The sequence below is a fragment of the Diabrotica virgifera genome, chromosome 6 (genome assembly GCF_917563875.1).
Source record: "Diabrotica virgifera virgifera chromosome 6, PGI_DIABVI_V3a".
Classification (NCBI taxonomy): Eukaryota; Metazoa; Arthropoda; class Insecta; order Coleoptera; family Chrysomelidae; genus Diabrotica; species Diabrotica virgifera.
In genome coordinates this window covers 14,031,995-14,052,724 of record NC_065448.1, presented here as the reverse complement: position 1 = coordinate 14,052,724, position 20,730 = coordinate 14,031,995, and the positions used below count along the sequence as shown (strand labels likewise).

Genomic DNA, 20,730 nt, shown 5'->3' with positions numbered 1-20,730 from the left:
GTCAAAAGGTATTGGTGAGGCTGTCATTCAGTTTGAACAAGGTAACAATTTAATTAAAACCGCTACTAATGTTTTATATGTACCTAACTTGTCAGCTAACTTGTTGTCTGTTGGAAGAATGACAGAAAAAGGTTATGCTGTTGTTTTTGATAAAGATGCATGCACAGTATATGCTAGTTCTGATTTTTCAGTTAGGGGTGAAGTAGAATTTTCATGTAATAAAAAAGACGGTTTGTATGGTATTCATAATTTGAAACAAGAATCAATGATGGTAGTAAAAGAGGGATTTTTATCAGACCAAGAATTATGGCATAAAAGACTTGGTCACTTGAATCGTAAAGGGTTAAGATTGCTAAAAAATACAGCAGGTGGGATTAATTTTGTTGACGAACCAAACCAGGTATGTGTTACTTGTCTTGAAGGCAAGCAAACTGTGAAACCTTTTCCGAAAAGGGGTAAACGGGCAAAGGATCTTTTAGGTATCGTTCACAGTGACCTGCAAGGACCTTTTGAAGTGTTATCATGGGGAGGTGCTGCATATTGTCTTATATTTGTTGATGATTATTCTAGGAAGGTTTTTGGGTACATGCTAAAATATAAGAGTGAAGTTTTTTCAACATTTCGCTTATTTAAAAGTATGGTGGAAAATCAAACCGGGAAAACTATAAAATGTCTTAGGACAGATGGTGGTGGTGAGTATACTTCTAGGGAAATGGAAAATTTTCTTAAGGAAAATGGCATTATTCACCAGTTAACAGTATCCTATACACCTCAACAAAATGGGGTGGCAGAAAGGACTAATAGAACTATAACTGAAAAGACACGTTGTCTATTATTTGATTCTAATTTAGATAAGCGCTTTTGGGCGGAAGCTATGAATACAGCGATTTATCTCAAAAATCATTCACCAACAGCAGCTTTGCAGGGAGGTATTCCTGAAGAAGTATGGCGGAAAGAAAAAATAGATCTGTCGCATTTACGTATTTTTGGTTGCAAAGCACAGATACATGTTCCTGATGTAAAAAGACATAAACTTGATAAAAAATCCTCTACAATGATTTTTGTAGGCTATAGTGAAGAAACAAAAGGGTATAGGTTTGTATCTGAAAGCAATCCAAAACATGTAACTATTGCACGCAATGTAGTATTTCTTGAAAATGAAATTAAAAGTAACTTTTCTCCAAAATTATTAAATATTGATAGTAAAAATATTAATATTCATGAAAGTTGTAAAGATAATCCACATCGATCTGAAACTTTGGACCATTCAGATGGCCAAGGTTGTATATTATCTGAAATAAGTGGTCAAAAAGAGGAAAACGAAATATTTCCTGATTATACGAATGGTGATGTTAGTGAGGGTGAAGATTTAATCTCAGTCCATGATGTCAGTGAGGGTGAAGATTTAATCTCAGTCCATGATGTCAGTGAGGGTGAAGATTCAGTCACAGTCCATGATGTCAGTGAGGGTGAACAGATAGCTCCCACATTTGGTGGTCGGTATCCTAATAGGATTAGAACAGCTAGAAGGGATGAAGATTTTGAGTATTCATTTCTTTCTGTTGGGCCTAATGACCCAAAGACCTATGCTGAAATCTGTGAAAGGTCAGATAAATCCTTATGGGAAAATGCTATGGCTGAGGAAATAGAATCTTTAAGTGAAAATAATACATGGGAACTTGTCGATAGACCAATAAATAGAAACGTTGTCAAGTGCAAGTGGGTATATAAATTGAAAAATGCAATAGATGGGTCTAAACGTTATAAGGCAAGGCTTGTAGCCAAAGGTTTTTCACAAATCCCTGGAAAAGACTATGATCAAACATTCGCACCAGTAGTGAGATTGTCCTCATTAAGAATGTTGTTTGCGTTGAGTGCGATAAATGATTACGAAATAGATCATGTAGATATAACTACTGCATTTTTGAATGGGGAATTAACAGAAACTATTTACATGGAGCAACCCGAAGGGTTCATAAAGGAAAATGAAAAAGTATGCAAATTGAAGAGGGCGTTGTATGGTCTTAAGCAATCTGCTAAGTCATGGAATGACAAAATTCATACATTTTTATTAGAAATAGGATTTGTAAGATCAAAAATGGATCCTTGTGTATATATAAAAGAGGATAATGGTATTTTCATAGTTATAGGTTTGCATGTTGATGATTTTTACATTTTTTCAAACTCTAAACATGAAATTAAAATTCTAAAAGGGAAATTATCAAGCTCTTTTAAAATTAAAGATTTAGGGGCAGTTAAGGAATGTCTTGGAATGAAAATTACTAGGGATAGAAAAAATAATTTTTTAAAAATGGATCAAGAGAACTATGCTTTAGACATAATAAAAAGATTTGGATTGGAGAATTGTAACTCAGTTTCAACTCCATTAGAATCAGGTATTAAACTTCAAAAACCTGAAAATAATGAAATGAACCCAGATTATCAAAAGCTCATAGGAGCATTAATGTATTTGGCAGTTGGGACTAGACCTGATATATGTTTCGCTGTTAGTTATCTCAGCCAATTTAACAATTCGAATAGCAAGGAGCATTTCAGTGCAGCTAAACGGGTTGTTAGGTACCTTAAAGGTACAGCCAGTTTAGGTATCACATATTCAAAGAAAGACAAAAATTTGGTTGGTTATGCCGATGCAGATTATGGTAGTTGTGTTGTAGATAGGCGATCATTTACTGGTTATGTTTTCATGCTAGGTGGAGGAGCCATTAGTTGGAAAGCTAGAAAGCAAACATCTGTAACAATAGCAGATAGTACTACGTTTGCAGAGTATGTGGCAATAAGCGAATGTGGAAAGGAATGCATGTTTCTTAAACAGCTGATGAAAGAACTGAAGTCACCTACAGGAACTGTCACTATTTATAATGACAATAGTAGTGCAAATCAACTTTGCAACAGTCATACGTCACATGCCAGGAGTAAACACATAGATGTTAAATATCACCAGATAAAGGAGTGGGTTAAAAGGGGTGAGATCGAAGTTAGTTACTTACCAGGTGAAGAAATGATAGCTGATTTCTTGACTAAAGTGCTGTCAAAGAAGAAACATTGGGCATGCGCAGTAGGATTGGGTTTAAAAAATTAATGAATTAAGTGAGGGTGTTAAAGTTGGTACATTTAAATACAAGCGGTACAATATTAGTAATTTATTAATTTTCTTCTGTCACCTTGGTAACACTGTTTTGACACATGATCCAATATGTCTGACTTGACTGATCTTTTTAATATAATAATGGTTGTCATTTTTGTTAAGCTTTGTTTAATTTAATGTATAATAAATATCTTTCATACTAATAAAGTTGTACGCTAAAATATACTGTGTATAAGAAGAATATTTGGAATCCTCTGATTTAACATCATCAACATTATAGATTAGTATATTTTTAGATCGACTACTTCTATCTTCTAATTCCAGGAACATATCTTGCTCATCTTTGATAATAGATACACTTTGATTTCTTATCTCTTCACTTCCATTTCCACACATGGTTTCAATTTTTTCTTGTAACCCTTCAAGTTTCTTTTCTAAAGTTTCAACTTTCGCCTCATTAGATTTTACAGACGCTTTAATTGTATCTATTGTTGCCTGCACTTCAGTCCTCTGATTTAACAATAGGTTAATTATGTGAACAATAACTACTAGTACATCTTTATTGGTAGTGGTACTTTTCTTTAATAAATTATTTATTTCATCCTTGATTGCAGTTTCACTCTCTACAGCATCCACAGTATTGCACAGTAGACTTGAAAAATCAGCATTGGGCACCTGTTTTCCATTGTCAGCACTTTCTTTTGATACCGAATTTTTCCGGCTATTTGAAGCAGAATTCAAAGATAATCTTTTCACCACCGTCTCTTTGCATACTTTACATTCCCAGTTATGCGATTTAGTTTTGCGAAAGTCAGCACAGATTTTTTCATATTCACTTTTAGTCAAACCCGTGCATCCCTTATGGACCCATGAGCAACAAGTGATACACTCAATGGAAATTTGCTTTGGTTTAACCTCCCGGTCACAATAAAAACAAATGCACACACTTGCCATCTTCCAAATATAATGTCTTATTATCTTAATAATCAGTCACCTCAACTCCTGGCCTAATTCTAATTATCTTCAAATAAATTGGTAATGACACAAAAAAGTCAGATCAGTTTTTAGTCAGTTGTTATCAGTCTTCCTTAATTACTATCAATTTAATACTTGCTTAATATTTACAATATTGATGTCAAATCTTATTATATTTTTGAGCTCAACCTTTCATAAGAAAGTCCTGGAATTTTCCTTTTGATAGGTATAAGTTTCTCCTCTAAGTTTAACGTATTTCACAATAAAATCACGTATTTTATGGAGCCCATGTGCACATGTTTACAATCACACTAATACTCGATAAGGTAGAAAAATTTGGAATTTTAAGTCCTTTTGTTTAAGCCCAAGAATATTTGTAGAATTCCCGAAAGTAATTATGATGAGTAGACGTATTTGTTGAAAGAATGCATGGGTTTTTTCGAATGAAAAAAGAGGCATGTGGAAAGAGAAATGTTTCTGATTGGCTTGGCAATTTGGAATGGGGAGAGAGAAGTTTGAATGTTCGGACAAGTTTGGAAAAGGGATTTTATGATGTGACCGGCATCCGAGAAGAGCAGTCAAAAGTTTTCGTGAGTAGTTCAGAAGCAAGTACTAGTGGTTTGTTTGATAGTGAAGACTAGCTGAAAGTGGAACGAGAGACAAATCAAATTGAGAAGAAATACCTCTTTGATTCTGTAAAGTCCAAGAGAGTAAGTTACAAGAACTAGAGTTATTAAAATTATTTGTGACACCAAGTAAAAAAGATACTTGGGGCTCAGGAGATTATTATTGTGAGAAAGAGAGGAGAGAGTTTTTGGAGTTTATTGAACGAGTACTGGTCAAAAGAGACCTGGCTCGTGTTTTGGAGAAATAGTTGCTGGTATGCTGCTGGATTGATGCTGAGAACGGAGAGGGCTTTGATTGGTAGCCTAACATAATCAACAAGGAAGAGCTGTTTGGGTCAAGAGGAGACATCATTGTGTGTGAATCAAAAAGGTCAGTCAATAACTTATGTGATAGATTTTCTTTATAATCAGAAGTTAATATTTTGTGCGTAAAAGCATATGAATTAAGATTCCAACATTTCAAAAATTTAATAGGAAGTATAAGTAGTATTGCGAATACCTAAATTTGTTTGTTTAGCTTGTTTTGTTAATGGTATCAAGAACAAAGCGATAAATATTTGTTTAAATTAGATTAATTTATATGGTAAAAGTTTCATTTGGACAGTTATGCCCACAGGATTTAATTGATAAATTTTCAGAGCATTGCTTTTGATAATAAAGGTGTTTGTATGTGCTTATTTATGGTATTTCTATTTATTTCCTTTTCCTATTTTATTCCGATAAGGATCAAATGAGATACTGAAGCCACGAGAAAGGATAAGTATAACTAAGATAATTTAATTATTTTTTTTTATGACAAAAAGGCACCCTGAGATTTTTCTGAATTTCAGTTATATTATTGTATTATATATTTTATATAATATTATATATTATATAATATATTATATAATATTATATATTATATATTAAATATCTCTATTATATACTTCCAAATTGTTCCAGCTATTATTTTGATGTCATCTGCCCATCTCATGTGTGGTCTTCCTCTTGGTTGTCTCCCTTCATAAGGTCTAAAATATTGTATTGTAGCATTCCAACATTGGTCTTTTTGTCTAGCAGTGTGGCCTGCAAAGCTACATTTGAGTTTGGCAATTTTTGTTGTGATATCCTCGATTTTTGTTTTTGATCTTATCCAGTCGTTCCTCTTTTTATCTGATAATCGTATACCCAGCATTGCACTTTTTTTGTGGCTAGGTTATTCATATTGGCCTCGGTTGGGGCCCATGTTTGACATCCATATATCATGGTAGACAGAATGCATTGGTTGAACAATCTGCTCCTCAAGTATTGAGGTATTTTGCGGTTCTTAAGTATCCAACTAAGCTTACCAAATCCTGCCCATGCCAGTCTTGCTCTTCTAGTGACTTCCGCACTTTGGTTTTCTTTGTCAAGTTCCAGAATTTGGCCTAGGTAGATATTTTCATGGACTTGGTCTATATCTCACTGCCATTTATAGTTATAAGGCTGGGGTCATCTATGTTTGTCATTGTTTTTGTCATATTCATCTTTAGGCCGACGTATTGGGAGCTGTCTGCAAGTTCCTCCATCATAATTTGTAGTTCCTTGAAAGTGCTTGCTATAATCACGATGTCATCAGTGAATCTGTGGTGTTTGAACTTGTTGCCATTAACATTAATACCATATATTGATCAATTTGTAGTTTTGAAGACGTCTTCCAGGACTAGATTAAAAGGTTTTGGTGATATTACGTGTCCTTATCTAGCTCTGTCCTTATCTCGCATGGGGATGGGATTTGTATTTTCATCTAGTTGTACTATCATAGTTGCGTTTTCATATATGTTATGTTTTAGTTGTCTATATCTCGAATCTATTCTACAATAATTATTGTTCTTAGCTTGTTCTATGGCCCACATCTCTATAGTATCAAATATCTTTTCATAGTCTACGAAGGCAAGGAATACAGGTAGTTGGTATTCATTTGCCTTCTCTATCAATGTTCTCGTTGTCAGCAGATGGTCTGATGTGCTATGTCCTTTTGGGAAGACAGCCTGCTCAACCGGTTGGTAATTAACCGTTTTGTAATTCAACCGATTTGTTATTAGTATTTTATATTTCATCCGATTTGCAAATACAACATAATTCCCACATAACAATTTCATGTTCTTAGTAGATTCATAGAACATACTTTTCAGAAAAAGTATATACTGAGAATATGCGTAATTACCATTGCGAATGTGCAGAGCACATACTGAGTATATACTACATTACAGTACTTAAACGTTCTATGTATATACTTAGAATGTACTACCGTACTTCTTTTCAGTATATACCAAGAATGTTCTTTTTAGAACATTCCAAGGACGTGCTATAAACCTTCTATGTGTATACTTAGAACATACTACCGCACATCTTTTTAGTTTATACCAATAAGGTACTTTTTAGAATATTCCAAGGAAGTGCTATAAACCTTCTATTTATATACTTAGAACGTACCTACTACCGCACATCTTTGTATGGGAAGAATATATATTTTTAAGAATATTCTAAGAAAGTGCTATCAAGTCCTATATTGCTTAGAAGTATGTTGTCAGCATCACCTAATCTCATCTTAGGTTCTACTGGTTCTACCAAATACTTATTATATTTACATATTTTAATTGCAAATGAGAATGTAGTATAGTACCTACATTCTACAATATTACTTAAAAAGTAAGTACATATTTATAAATTTTAGTCATTTATATAAATCATTATATATTTAGCTAAACTAAACTATGCATAAGTAACTAAAATTTATATAATACTTATATGTACTTACCTATTCAATGAGTTACCAAAATAGATTATATTTTATGTATTTTGAAGCACCGCAAACAAAATAAAGATATTACAATAAAGATATTGTATGTATGTTCTTTAGTCCTAGTACTATATCATTCGTCTTCATCCTCAACACTGCATAGATCCATAGATGACACAAATAATGAAATAATGACTGTTTTCTTTTTCATATTTTACGGTTTTTTCCTATCCCTGATCCATTCAGGTAAGAAATGGTCAGATGGGGGATATGAATGAATGAATGTATGTATTGTGGAATAACATCGGTGGTCAGTGTTGCCAAATGGAGAGAAATTTCCCTTTTTGCGGGAATTTTCAACATAAAAGGTGATAAAAGGAAAAAGTTAACTCAAAAGGTAACTTATCCATTCCAAATTGTAAAATATTAAGAAAAAATCAAAATATTTGAAAATAATTAAACATATCTTCTCAGATTTTGTAAACAGGAGGGAAGTTTTTTTACAAAAGTGGGAATTTTTAAGGTAAGTTGACGGAAAAAGCTTACTCGACGGTTGACAACGCCAAAGCCTTTGGTTGTGCAGTTTGGCACGTTTTGGTTCTGCGAAATGTACCTAAATTCAAATTCCAAGGATATAAAAATACTCATGACTCATGATAAACTCGAAATGGAATTATGAAAATGAATTTTTAATAGTATCTATGTAAACGTTAATACAATTAATGTTTAAACTTTTTTACCATACAACAATTTTGAAATAAAGTGCGTCCAATACTACCTACATACATAAATTTTATTAATTATTCTAAAATATAACGAAGTTGATAAACTTCCTATACTATATATACATATTATTTTTAAGATATTTTAAAAGTATCTACTTATAAGTATGTGTTAAGAATGTACTTATAAGTATGTGCTAAGAATATTCGATAAAGGTATATTCTAAGAATAGTATCTACTTATAAGTATGTGTTAAGAATGTACTTATAAGTATGTGCTAAGAATATTCGATAAAGGTATATTCTAAGAATAAACTTTTACGAATATTCCGAGTTAATACGTACACGAATGTACTCAGTATATTCGGTACGAGAATATACTTTAAAGTATATGCAAAGAACATGAAATTTAGAATGTTTTTTAAGGTACATGCTATGCTTGTACTACGCATATATTAAACAGAATATACTCCGACGAACGTTGGTAGTATATGCTTAGAACATGATACGAACATCATTGTTATGTGGGTTAACACATTTTTGTTTATTAAAGCAGCTTTACATCAAGGCTATGCAAGTCTCATGCTATGCAAGTCCGTCTTGCATGGCATATCTCTTGCCTACCCTGACCTTTTTACATCGGAGCTATTTCTGTGCAATTTTAGATACCACTTTCATTGTTGCCAATAGAAGAAATATATCAAAATATTAACTTTAGATATTTCACTTAAAAACTTCAGTCCATAATTAAATATATTCAAATATAAACCACAAATTATTACATCCAATAAATACCATTTAAACTTACACAATAAGGTTAAGTTTTTTTCTAAACTATAAATTTTGTCATATTGGCAACATGAATTTTGACAGGACTTGCATCAAAATAGCATGAAAAATAGAACATGTTTTAATTTTTCGTTCAATGTCAAATAAACGTCAAATTGAAAGGCAGTTTATTTAGAAGTTCTCCTAAAAATTATTAATTTTTAAGGTTTTTTCTTAACTTTTTGAGTATTACGAGTAGTATAAAGAAGTACTAAACCAGTGATCTGTAAGAAAGTGTGAAATTTAGCGCCTAGAAGTTAAATTTCAGAAAACAAATAATATGGAAGGTATACCACCCGAACCTCCAGATAAAGGTAAATTTTATGTAGAAATGGAAGGAGATGGGATGATGGAATATGAGGAATTAAATAAAAATAACAATAGAGTAAATAATAAGGTAACAAACAAACAAAACCAAACAAGTAGTACTATTGAGGTAAGTAACAAATTTAGTTGCAATAACGATGAAAATTTGACAAATTTAAATCAAACAGATAAGTCAGGTAAGCAAAATTTAAATAAAGTAATAAATTTAAGATTAAAACATAGATATCAATTTGGAGATAATGCACCTTATATAGTACACATAGAAAATAAAAACGGTAACATTGGTCGATTACACAGGATCGGCACGGCCCGTTTGATTTTAAGTGCAGTACCTGAAATTGAAAATAATATCACACAAATTACAGTAGTTGGTAGAAATAAAATCAAGGTAGAACTAAATAATTTTGCTAGTGCTAATAAATTAATTGATTCTCAAATTCTTAAAAGCAAAGAGTATGAGGCATATATTCCAACGTTTTTTACTCAAAAGAAAGGTGTTATAAAATTGGTAGATAAAGAGATAGAAGATAATGATTTATTATCATTAATTAAACCTAGATTTGGAATTAAATTCGAAGTATTACATGTAAAAAGAATTATGCGGAAAGTGATTCAAGATAATGGTAATACTAATTATGTAAAAACAGGAACCGTAATTGTCACTTTTAAAGGTCAGTCTATACCAAAAAATGTAATAATAGAAAAAATGATATACGAGGTGGAAAATTATACACCCAGAATAATCCAATGTTTAAAGTGTTTGAGATTTGGGCATATAAGTGCCCAATGTAGAGGAAAAGATAGGTGTGAAAGATGTGGCGAAGAACACAACAAATCTAATTGTTCCAATCCGAATCCAAACTTTGTGTATTGTGCAAAGGAAAACACAGCGCTACTGACAAGGGAGCAGATTGTACAGAAAGACAAAAACAGGAATATATTAAAAAAATTATGAATAATGAAAATATAACATATTATGAAGCTAATAATAAATATAAAAAATGTTATTCAACAGTAAGTAAAGACCAAGAAAGTACTTCAAATAAATATACAATATCTAAACGAAAAAGATCAAGTAGTATTGATTCTAGTAGTGTAGATAAAGAAACAATGGAAGCACGCAGAAAAATTTTGCAAACACCAAGAATACAAAGTCAGCCTTGTTATAATTTTAATAATCCCATTTATTCTAACACAACACAAACACAAAACGATAATCAAAATAATATAGGAGAAATAATAGTAAACTTTATTTCAGCAACATTAAATAAAATTAATCACAATTTAGATAAAAAAACGTTGGAATTATTAAAAAACAATATTTCACAATTATTATTACCTCGTGATGGCTAACGTTTCATTTCTTCAATGGAATGCGAGATCAATTAAAACAAATAAGGGTTATTTAGAAAAATTCTTGTATGACAATAAAATAGATATAGGATTAATATCAGAAACTTGGTTAAAAAAAAGTAATTTTATTAACTTTACTGGTTATAATGTCTTTAGGAATGATAGAGATGATGGATATGGTGGAGTAGCCATCCTTTTGAAAAAATTAATAAAATTTTACAACAGTCCTACTTTTCACCAAATTAATGACATAATGTGCAATAGCATATCAATTAAAATTCAATCCGGAAAAAAGTTAAACATTTATTCAATATACGTAAAACCAAATCTTAAAATCACTCTAAATGAATGGAAAAAGTTTTTTAATAGTCTAGAGAAGCCTTTTATAATTGGTGGTGATTTTAATAGCCACAATTATGTTTGGGGTTGTAGTACTGTAGATACTATAGGAAAAAATCTGTTAGAAGCTATTGAGGACTGTAATCTTGTAATTTTAAATAATGGTAAAGAAACTTTGATGCGTAGACCGAATAGCAATAATAAATCTGCAATAGATCTTACAATATGCTCAGCAAATATTAGTCATTTTTTCGATTGGGATGTTGTGGACGAGACATTAGGATCAAATCATTTTGCTATTATTATTAAGTCAAATATTAATGTTAATAAAGCGGAATGTGTAAATACAAAATTCCAATGGAACATAAATAAAGCGGATTGGTCTCTTTTCTCTTCTATCACTGATAATTTCATGGAAATAGATAATAATTTAAATTACCAACAATTTTTAAATAAATTAAACGAATATTGTAAGATATGTATACCGGAGAAGAGAACAGGGACTAATCCACGATTTAGAAAAACTTGGTGGAATGACAATTGTAAAAAGGTAATAGAAGAACAAAAACTAGCTTTACGCAAGTTTAAACTACAGTCTAATATACAAAATTATATAAATTATAATAAATGTGCAGCGAAAACCAAAAAAGTTGTATTAGAGAGTAAGCGTAATGCATGGAGAAATTTTTGTAAAACTTTAAACAAAAATACACCAATTAAAGATATGTGGAATCAAGCCAAACGATTACAAAACATTTTTAAACCACAAGTAAATCCAGTGACTGAAGGAGAATGGGTTGAGGAGTTTTTAAGAAAATTATGTCCAGATAATATATTTTCAAAAATTAATGTAATGGAAAGAAAAAACTCTATGCATCCACTTTCAATTCCATTTAGTTTCTGTGAATTAGAAATAAGCCTTAAGAATAAGAAAAATACTTCTCCAGGTATAGATAATGTACATTATATTATGTTGGCCAATTTACATCAAAAAGGGAAAGAAACACTATTAAATTTTTTTAATCAAATATGGTTATCAGAAGATATTCCAGATAACTGGAGAGAGTACCGGGTGATTCCTATTCTCAAAACAAATCGGAATCCTGATTCAGCAGAATCTTATAGAGGTATTTCATTGAGCTCCTGCATAACAAAAACACTGGAAAGAATGATAAAACTTAGGCTCGAAAGTTGGCTAGAAAAAAACAATAAATTATCACAAACACAATTTGGATTTCGAAAAAATCATTCTACTGTGGAAGCTGTGAGTCATTTGGTAACAGATATAAATTTAGCGTTTACGAAAAATTCTTCAGTAATCGCTCTTTTATTAGATGTTGAAGCAGCATACGACAACGTTAATTTAAATATACTATATAACAAAACGATACAAATAGGTCTGCCAGAATGCTTCTGTCAAAAAATAATACAATTGTATGACTGTAGAAAAATTTATATATCGGTAAATAATAACACATTTGGTCCAAGAGTAGCGATGGGTGGTTTACCTCAAGGAGGAATATTAAGCCCTTTGTTATATTTAATTTACACTTCTGATATAGAAAAAAATTTAAACTCAACAAAAATTTTACAATTTGCAGATGATATAGTTATTTATCAAGAAAACATTAAAATAGAAAATGCAGTCAAATCCATTGAAGAAGGAGACAAACATATTAAAATATGGAGTGAATTACATGGACTAAATATATCTGATACCAAAACCAAATTATGTATTTTTACAAGAAAACGAAAAGAAATACCCAATCACATCTTAATAAACAATATATCCTATCCTGTACAAAGTTATGTTAAATATTTGGGTATTACTTTGGATAGACAGCTTCTCTGGAAAGAACATATAGACAATATAGTTAAAAAAACAGAAAAAGGAATAAACCTTCTTCGATTCGTATCACACTTACGTTGGGGAGCAGATCCAAATATTTCTTTGTTGTTATTTAAAAATAATATAAGAGCTATATTCGACTACGGATCAATATTATACAGTGACGCATCACAGTGTCATTTAAATAAAATAGACAAAATCATTAATAAATCCCTTAGATTGTGTATAGGAGCCCTAAGAAGTACACCGATAAATAATCTACAAGTTGAATGCTGTGAAATGCCGATGGATATAAGACGAAAAAAACTTGGCATCAACCTTTTAGTTAGATTGTATGAAAAAAAGGCAAGTTTAATTTCCAAAATACATCAACTGTTTTTAGCAGACTTGACAGAAAAATATTGGATAAAAAAGAAAACTCTAAATATGGTAGATTTATATTCAAAAATGACAATATATGATAAACAACTTTATAAATATGACATAAACCCAAATTATAATATTGACTTTAATAGTATGGAACAAGTTCAGGTATACTTTTTAAGGGACTATAGCAAGTTGCCTATATCTTTAAGAAAATTAGTGTTTATCTCCGACAGTTCACAAATGTTCAAAGATTATTGTATGCTATATACAGATGCATCAAAAAATATTGAAGGTGTGGGATGTGCCTATTGGGATAGCAGTAATAAAATTAGTAAAATGTTTAAACTAAATTCTATTATGAGTATATACACAGCTGAATTAATAGCGATAATGGAAGCACTAAAATATTTATCTAATATAAATCATTCAAAGTTTATAATTTTTAGTGACAGTAAAAGTTCTCTTAGTAAAATTAGTGCTATAAATCCTAAATCAAAAGTGAACTACATTGAATTATATATCATAAATAAAATTAAAGAACTTCAGCAACAAGGAAAGTCTGTTAAGTTGGCATGGGTTAAAAGCCACTGTGGAATAACTGGAAATGAAATGGTAGATGAATTGGCTAAAAACGCGGTGACACAAGGAGTATTAACCCATTATCTTTGTACGCCAAAAGATATTGAATCAAATTTATTCAAAGAGATTAAGAAAGAATGGAAAGAAAGGTATATTGATGAAAACGTAAATACAGGAAACCACTACAGATCAATCAGAAACTATATAACGGATAAACCTTGGTTTTCTAAAATGGAGTCGACAAAAGATATGATAAGAACCATATGCAGAATGAGATTTGACCACTGTCTTACTCCATCATATTTATTTAAAATTAATATAGCTGATAGTCCACAATGTATTTGTGGACAGTTGGGCAATCTACAACACAAAATTTTGACCTGTTCTCTTATCTCTAATAAAGTTAATATGTTTTTAAATTCACTGTATTCTTTGACTGATGTCCACCATCCCATTAATTTAAATTATTTATTAACATTAGAAAATAATGAGTTGGTATACCGACTATTGTATAAACATATTTTAGATATTAAGCTTAAATTGTAATTGTAAAATATAGAGTAAGTATTTCTTGTAAATTGTTATATGTTAAAAGAAAAAGAAAAGAAAAGAAAAAAAAAAAGAAAAGAAATATAAAAAAAAATAATAAAATAAAAATAAAAAAAAAAATAAAAAAAAATAAAAAAAAAAAATAAAAAAATAAAAAAAAATAATAAAAAAAAAGAAAGAAAAAATATAAAAAAGATATATAAAAAAAATAGAAAAAAAAAATATAATAATTAAAAAAAATATAAAAAAAAAATATGTAGATAAAAATGAATGACGAACTTGGACAGTCCATAGTAAAATAGCTTTCGAATGAAGTAGAGGGCTAAAGAAGAATGTTGCAGTTTTTGCTGTGGAACTCTGAGAACATCATTTGGAAAAAAATTAATAAAAATATATATATATATATAAAAAATTATTAAAAAAAAATACAAAAATAATTATTTATTAGTAGAATTGTTTGTTATATTAGTATTAGTTTTAGGATAAGATACGAAAAAATGACTAATAAAATAAAAAATAGTAAAATTGGCGAATGGATTTAGTGTCCGCAGTCATATAAACCCAAACAAACAACAATAATTTTTCGTCTAGCACAGGAATTGCATGGAAATAGCGCGTGGGCATGCGCAGTAGCGTGATCTGTCTTGCATGGCTCTTGCCTAGCATGAAAATAGCATAATGTAAAACTGTCTTTAAAGTTAATAAAAAGTGTTTTGTTAAATGTATTCTATTGTTTATTTAACCCGAAAACCTATTGACTATGACTATTAGAGATTGGAAAGGAAGTATTAAGTTTATGTTGAAATTTAGTATTAACAAGAGCTCTGTTATGCACAACTTCCAGTTCAAACAAGAAAGAAAATTGACAAAAAGGCAATCATACGTTATTTGATTGGTATACGCCCGGTTTCATAATCAGTTAAAGTGGACTTTAAGTTTTAAGTTGGTACCCTTGTCAATGCAATTCATATGGGTAAATGTCAACGGGTGCGTTCAGCGGTGAGTGATCAATTTACGCTACTGATACATCGAATGAACTGCTCTTTATATTCCGCTACATTTTTGCTCCAATTTGTTTGTCAAATATTTTATTTAGCTGTCAAGAACTTAACCAAACTTTATTTTGTAATTTTGTCGACTCTAAAAACTCTAAAGAAAAAATAATTAATTATCATTCTGACAACGTTCTGAATGAACATATTTTATTCAATCAATTGGGATTTTTTAAGATTTTAGTAAATTATACATATTACATAGAGGTGGTTTTACTTCATGTTAGAATTTGTTGGGTATACAGCCAACCCAGGGAAATACCCCTTTTTAGTTTAATTAATTATCAGATATCAGATATCATCTAGCTACTGTTTTATTTTCTACCAGGTAACATTATATTATACAATAGATACCTTTATAAATCTGGTTCACTCAAAATAGGAACCAAAACTGTGCCAAAAGTAACTGTTTATTGCTTTTACGCATGCGTCATTTTATGCTAAACTCAAAATATTACACTCAAAATGTGCTCCAAAAGATGACACCGCTCCGCTACATTTTCGAATCGAATGAATCGAATTTCGATGTTCATTCGATGTAGCGCACAACGCAAAGGTCGTTCAGCGTGAAGGAGCGAGATGTGATCCTACCAGATCACTTTATGCTCATTCGCCGCTGAACGCCACCAACGTTAAAGTGAACTTTAGTTAATGTTCACTTTAAGTTGATTATGAAACCGGGCGTTAGACGAAGAAGATACAGAATTTTTGTTGAGGAAGAATAAGGTCACATTGGCAAGAGATGTTAAATATTTGGAAAAACTGGTTGTCAGAAACGAGTTAAATTGCCTCTACAATACCTCCTTATAGAAAATAATTCTAAAAATGACCATGACGATAATGAAATAATCTCACAGAATGATGAAGATGACCAGAAAAGAATAAGTAGATATGGAAACAGACAGAAAGATATAACCTAAGAAAATCAAACTAAAAAGCCTTCACACAAATTTCCACTGCAGAACAAGTTACAGATGTGATGACCAAACCTCTAACGAAAATAAGATTCCACATCCTCTCAAAAACGGGACTGATGTAGATGCGAAAAACCTTTTTAATAACGGAAAGTGTTGAAATTTAATTGTGCACATTTGCCTATTTTATCTTCAATAAATCCATAATTCACAAAAGTTTATATCCATTGCTTTATCACTACACTTCGTAAAAAGAAATTAACATAAATAATCCGTAATTTTGTTACGAGAATGCTTCCACTCTTCATGTTATCCATAGGTTATTTCAAATTGGCGCCGCTAACTAGTCACGTATTGACGTCATGCGCAGAACCGAAAGAATTTGAAACGTTTTGGTGTCATATCTCCTAAATTTATTGTATCATGGGCCCAGATTACATCACGGTCGCCAACAAATAGTGCTGGCGAATCGCCTCGTAGCGAAGCCATAAAAAAAGAAAAGAAGAAGAAGAAAATTTTATTTTTTATTTTTTTTCTTGTCAGTAAATATAAATGCAAACCAATAATAATAGTAATTAATTTATTTATTATTAATAATAATAAATAAAATCAAATGGAAGTTAAACAAGAAATTGACGAGGAAACGTGTAAAGTGGAAATAGTTGATAATGATTTGGATGATGCTCTTTTGGATGGCTTTAAATGTGAAATTCAGGAGGAATCCGATACAGATACACAAAATACCCAGGACACCTATAATTATTTTAACTTAAATAAATGTGCCATAAAAACTGAAATAGAACAATATGGACATGAACTTAAGCCATTTGAAGAAAACCAAGAAACTGAAAAAGGTTAGTAAGGAAATATTAAGTCCTCCCATATTTTTAGTAGTACAGTAGAGTCCCGCTAATCCGAACTTCGCTAATTCGAAAATCCGCTTAACATGTTCTTGCTGTCATGTACCACATGCAGAGCTGGGCAATACCCGGGTAGAAGTACCCGAATTTTGTACTCTAAGTACATTTTGAGTACTTAGCACCTAGTACCCGAGTACATATTCAATAAAGTACTCGTACCCATAGCATATGGGCTAAAATCCCTGGTACCCACGTTTATTATACGAGTACAGATACTTTAAGCAGTTTATAGTGTACAATAAAAATGTGCATGATTATTCTACAAGAAATATGGGGAATATTTACATAGCAAAAACAAATTATAGAATGACAATGAATGCATTAGTATTCAGGGGTTTTAATGAGTTTAACGCTCTACCAGGTGAATTAAAAAATACAATGTCACTAAAATCTTTTAAAACCAAACTTAAGCTGTATATTAGAAACAAGTGATGTAATACTTTATTACGTTAATTTTATGGGTGGGTATTGTATGGTATTATATGTTGTAAAATTTATTTAAAGTTTGTTTCAATTTCATTTGATGTTGCTTAATTATATTCGATTTTGTAAATGATTTGTAATATCTATTCTCTACATTGATTGTATATTAGGGTAACCTATTTAAATGAATAAATATCTATCTATCTATCTACAGTCGAACCCGCTTAAGGGACATTCAAGTATTACGTAACGCAGTTAGGGGTGGGGGGGGGGGTCTTGTAAAACAGTACGGCGCATTGTTTTTTAACTCAAATAACAAAAAACTACGGAATCAAAATCTCACACCATTTGTCTATTTTTTACAGTGGACCCCTGGATTGTACCTTCATTTAGGTTCAAATGGAAACTTTGGTGTTACGTAACATTTAGGCAGGGAAAGGGGTACAGAAAAATCTTCAAAAATTTCCGATATTCTAATATATTCTAATAACCGATCATTGGGAGATAGTAGAAACGTTTCGGGACCTCAAATTTCTATTCCTTAACCCTTAATACCCTGAATTAATTTATTTAGAAAATTAAATTTTTTTTATTTTTATGTATTTAGGAAGTTTTAAAACAAAATACATACATTTTTTTTCTTTGATTTTTTAGAAAATGGTCGTTACATATATGTAACGCTAGGAAAATATAGGAGCAAACATATTTAAAATATTTCCGATTATAAATTTCAAAATAACAAACAAATACAAAACTAGATAAATGAAAAATCATAATCAAGTTATTGTAGATGAAAATCTATGTTGCACTTGATGCACACTCCCACATTGCACTTACAACCCATGGTATGCACATATGAACTACAGCATTAATCTGCAAAATGTCTCCTTTATCAGGAATATAGGTCAGGAGATGATCAATCTTGTCATATCTTATATATTATCTACAACTACTTTGGACGAAGATGGCCTGCATGCATCTTTTGGTTTGGTACCATATTTCGTAAGATACGATGTTACTAGATACCTTCGGAATTCTAGTTGTGGCATAGGATCATAGGATCTATTATGTCCAGTTATGTCCAGCATCAATGTAAATAGACCACTATGTCCATAGTTATGTCCAGCATATATGTAAATAGACACCACCATCATTTTTTAGAGCCAATTCCTACTTGGTAATCTAGCTACATTCTGGTTTATAAGTTCTACTTCAACTTTCCTTTCACTAGTTTTTTAGCTTTTGCTGATGATCTGGAAGGCTGAGCTTCGTCAATATCATCATATATTTCGAAATCTCTTTCACTATTTCGTAAAACAAGTTCAACAGATGCTCTTAGAATTCTCTCGGACAGCCTGTTAAAATCATTATATTCCTCATCACCAAACTCCTCGTCTGAAAGCACAGTCAATTCTGGGGTTTCAGTACCTATAAATAGCATCAACGTCTAAAGTTTCAACGGCATCAATTATCTCCAGCGCATCTTGAAGAGAAAACCCTTTTCTGGATAAACAATACTTTACAATTCCAAAAGTTTCGATTTTTGCTCCCATATGTTCCTAGTGTTACATATATGTAACACCAAAAATTAAATGCATTTTTTACAAAACCAGGATAAAATTTCTAAAAATTTATATTATCAATACGAAAAGACATTAATTTATTCTCAATTGAAAACACTTTACACAAAATATAACAAAAGAATAGTAAAAATATAATAAATGCCAAGTTTTTGTGATTTATGGTATACAGCCAACTACAGGAAGTTTATTTTCCTCGTGGATTTAGTAAAAATATACTTACTCAAACTTGAGATCCATTTTTACCATAAATAATAAACACCGTCACATAAAACACTCAACTAAATAAACAGGTTAGGTCAAATCCTTGAACCAATTGCTGAAAACTAGTAAGCAAGTGTCCCTTGAAAGTCTTGCATCATCATCTAGTTAAAATTAGAATCACTTCCCGAATTTAAGGCTTAAGATTTTAGCGGTTTCTGAGTTACATATATGTAACGCTAGGAGCTTAAGAGTTAAAGCAGGATATTCCATTTACAGGTATTCTAATAACCAGGTTCGACTGTACTTTTTTCAAGTCTAAACTTGTTGCTGCATGTGGGAGAGCAAATTAATAGCACCATGCAAAAACGTCGTTTTCAGTATCAGTTGATTTGTCAAAAGTTATCCAGCTATAACAAGATGGAACTCTTTTATTACTCGGTTTTCACAAATTTTAAGTGAAACAGGAAAGCTACCGTCTCTTTTCCGAAGGCTTGATATAAAAGGTCTTGGTGTCCTTTTTTTTGCACCAGAATATGGATATCTTTTATCAAAATGTTCGAGGACTTAGGACCAAACTGAATGTTCTTCGTAGTAATGTTATCTCTAACAATAACTCAATAATTGTGCTAAGTGAGACATGGCTTACAGAAGAAATCTCTGATGTTGAGCTAGGGCTGTTTGAATATAATATATACAGGGTGAGGCAAATAAAGGGCCTATTAGAAATATCTCGAGAACTAAATGCAACAGAATCATGAAAATTGGAATAAGGGGGTTTTGAGAGATGATCTATTAAATGAAAATATTTTCATCTCTTTGCAACTTCCGGTTATACCGGAAGTTGCTTATAACTTCGTTTTTTTAAATGGGACACCCTGTATGTTTTTACAGTTTTGGATTCTTTTCGATGTCTTCTTTCTTAAAATATGAGGTTTTGTAATATTATACAGGGTATTGTAAAAGATAATTACGTTTTTTTATTAATTTCGTAGCAAAATTAACACCCTGTAGAATTGTAGTAGTTTGACATCTAAAATTCTACTTACGTTCAAATGATTTTTAATATACTCTACTATTATTAAGAATCATTAGTATAGCTAATTTTTAATTTTAGTATACAGGGTTGGTCGAAACTCGGAATGAGTATTTTCTGAGTTTTCTTAAATGGAACACCCTGTATTTTAGTATTGTAATGAAATGAGAATTTATGGTACTTTTTATTTCTTAAGCATTCCCTATACCTAACTGCTTTAATTT

General features: G+C 31.0%; 1 protein-coding gene across 3 annotated transcripts in view; it reads left to right on the top strand.

The window, feature by feature from the left end:
• The first annotated feature begins 16,810 nt into the window (after nucleotides 1–16,810).
• Nucleotides 16,811–20,730, top strand: part of LOC126887057 (zinc finger protein 271-like) — a 123,141-nt gene continuing 119,221 nt past the window's right edge. For all 3 annotated transcript variants that reach the window (XR_007698940.1, XM_050654381.1, XM_050654382.1), the window contains exon 1: nucleotides 16,811–17,200. Coding sequence is in view for 2 of the 3 variants with exons in the window: in XM_050654381.1 (XP_050510338.1) it covers nucleotides 16,960–17,200 (241 nt within the window). In the remaining variant the exon portion in view is untranslated. The remainder of the gene's footprint in view (nucleotides 17,201–20,730) is intronic.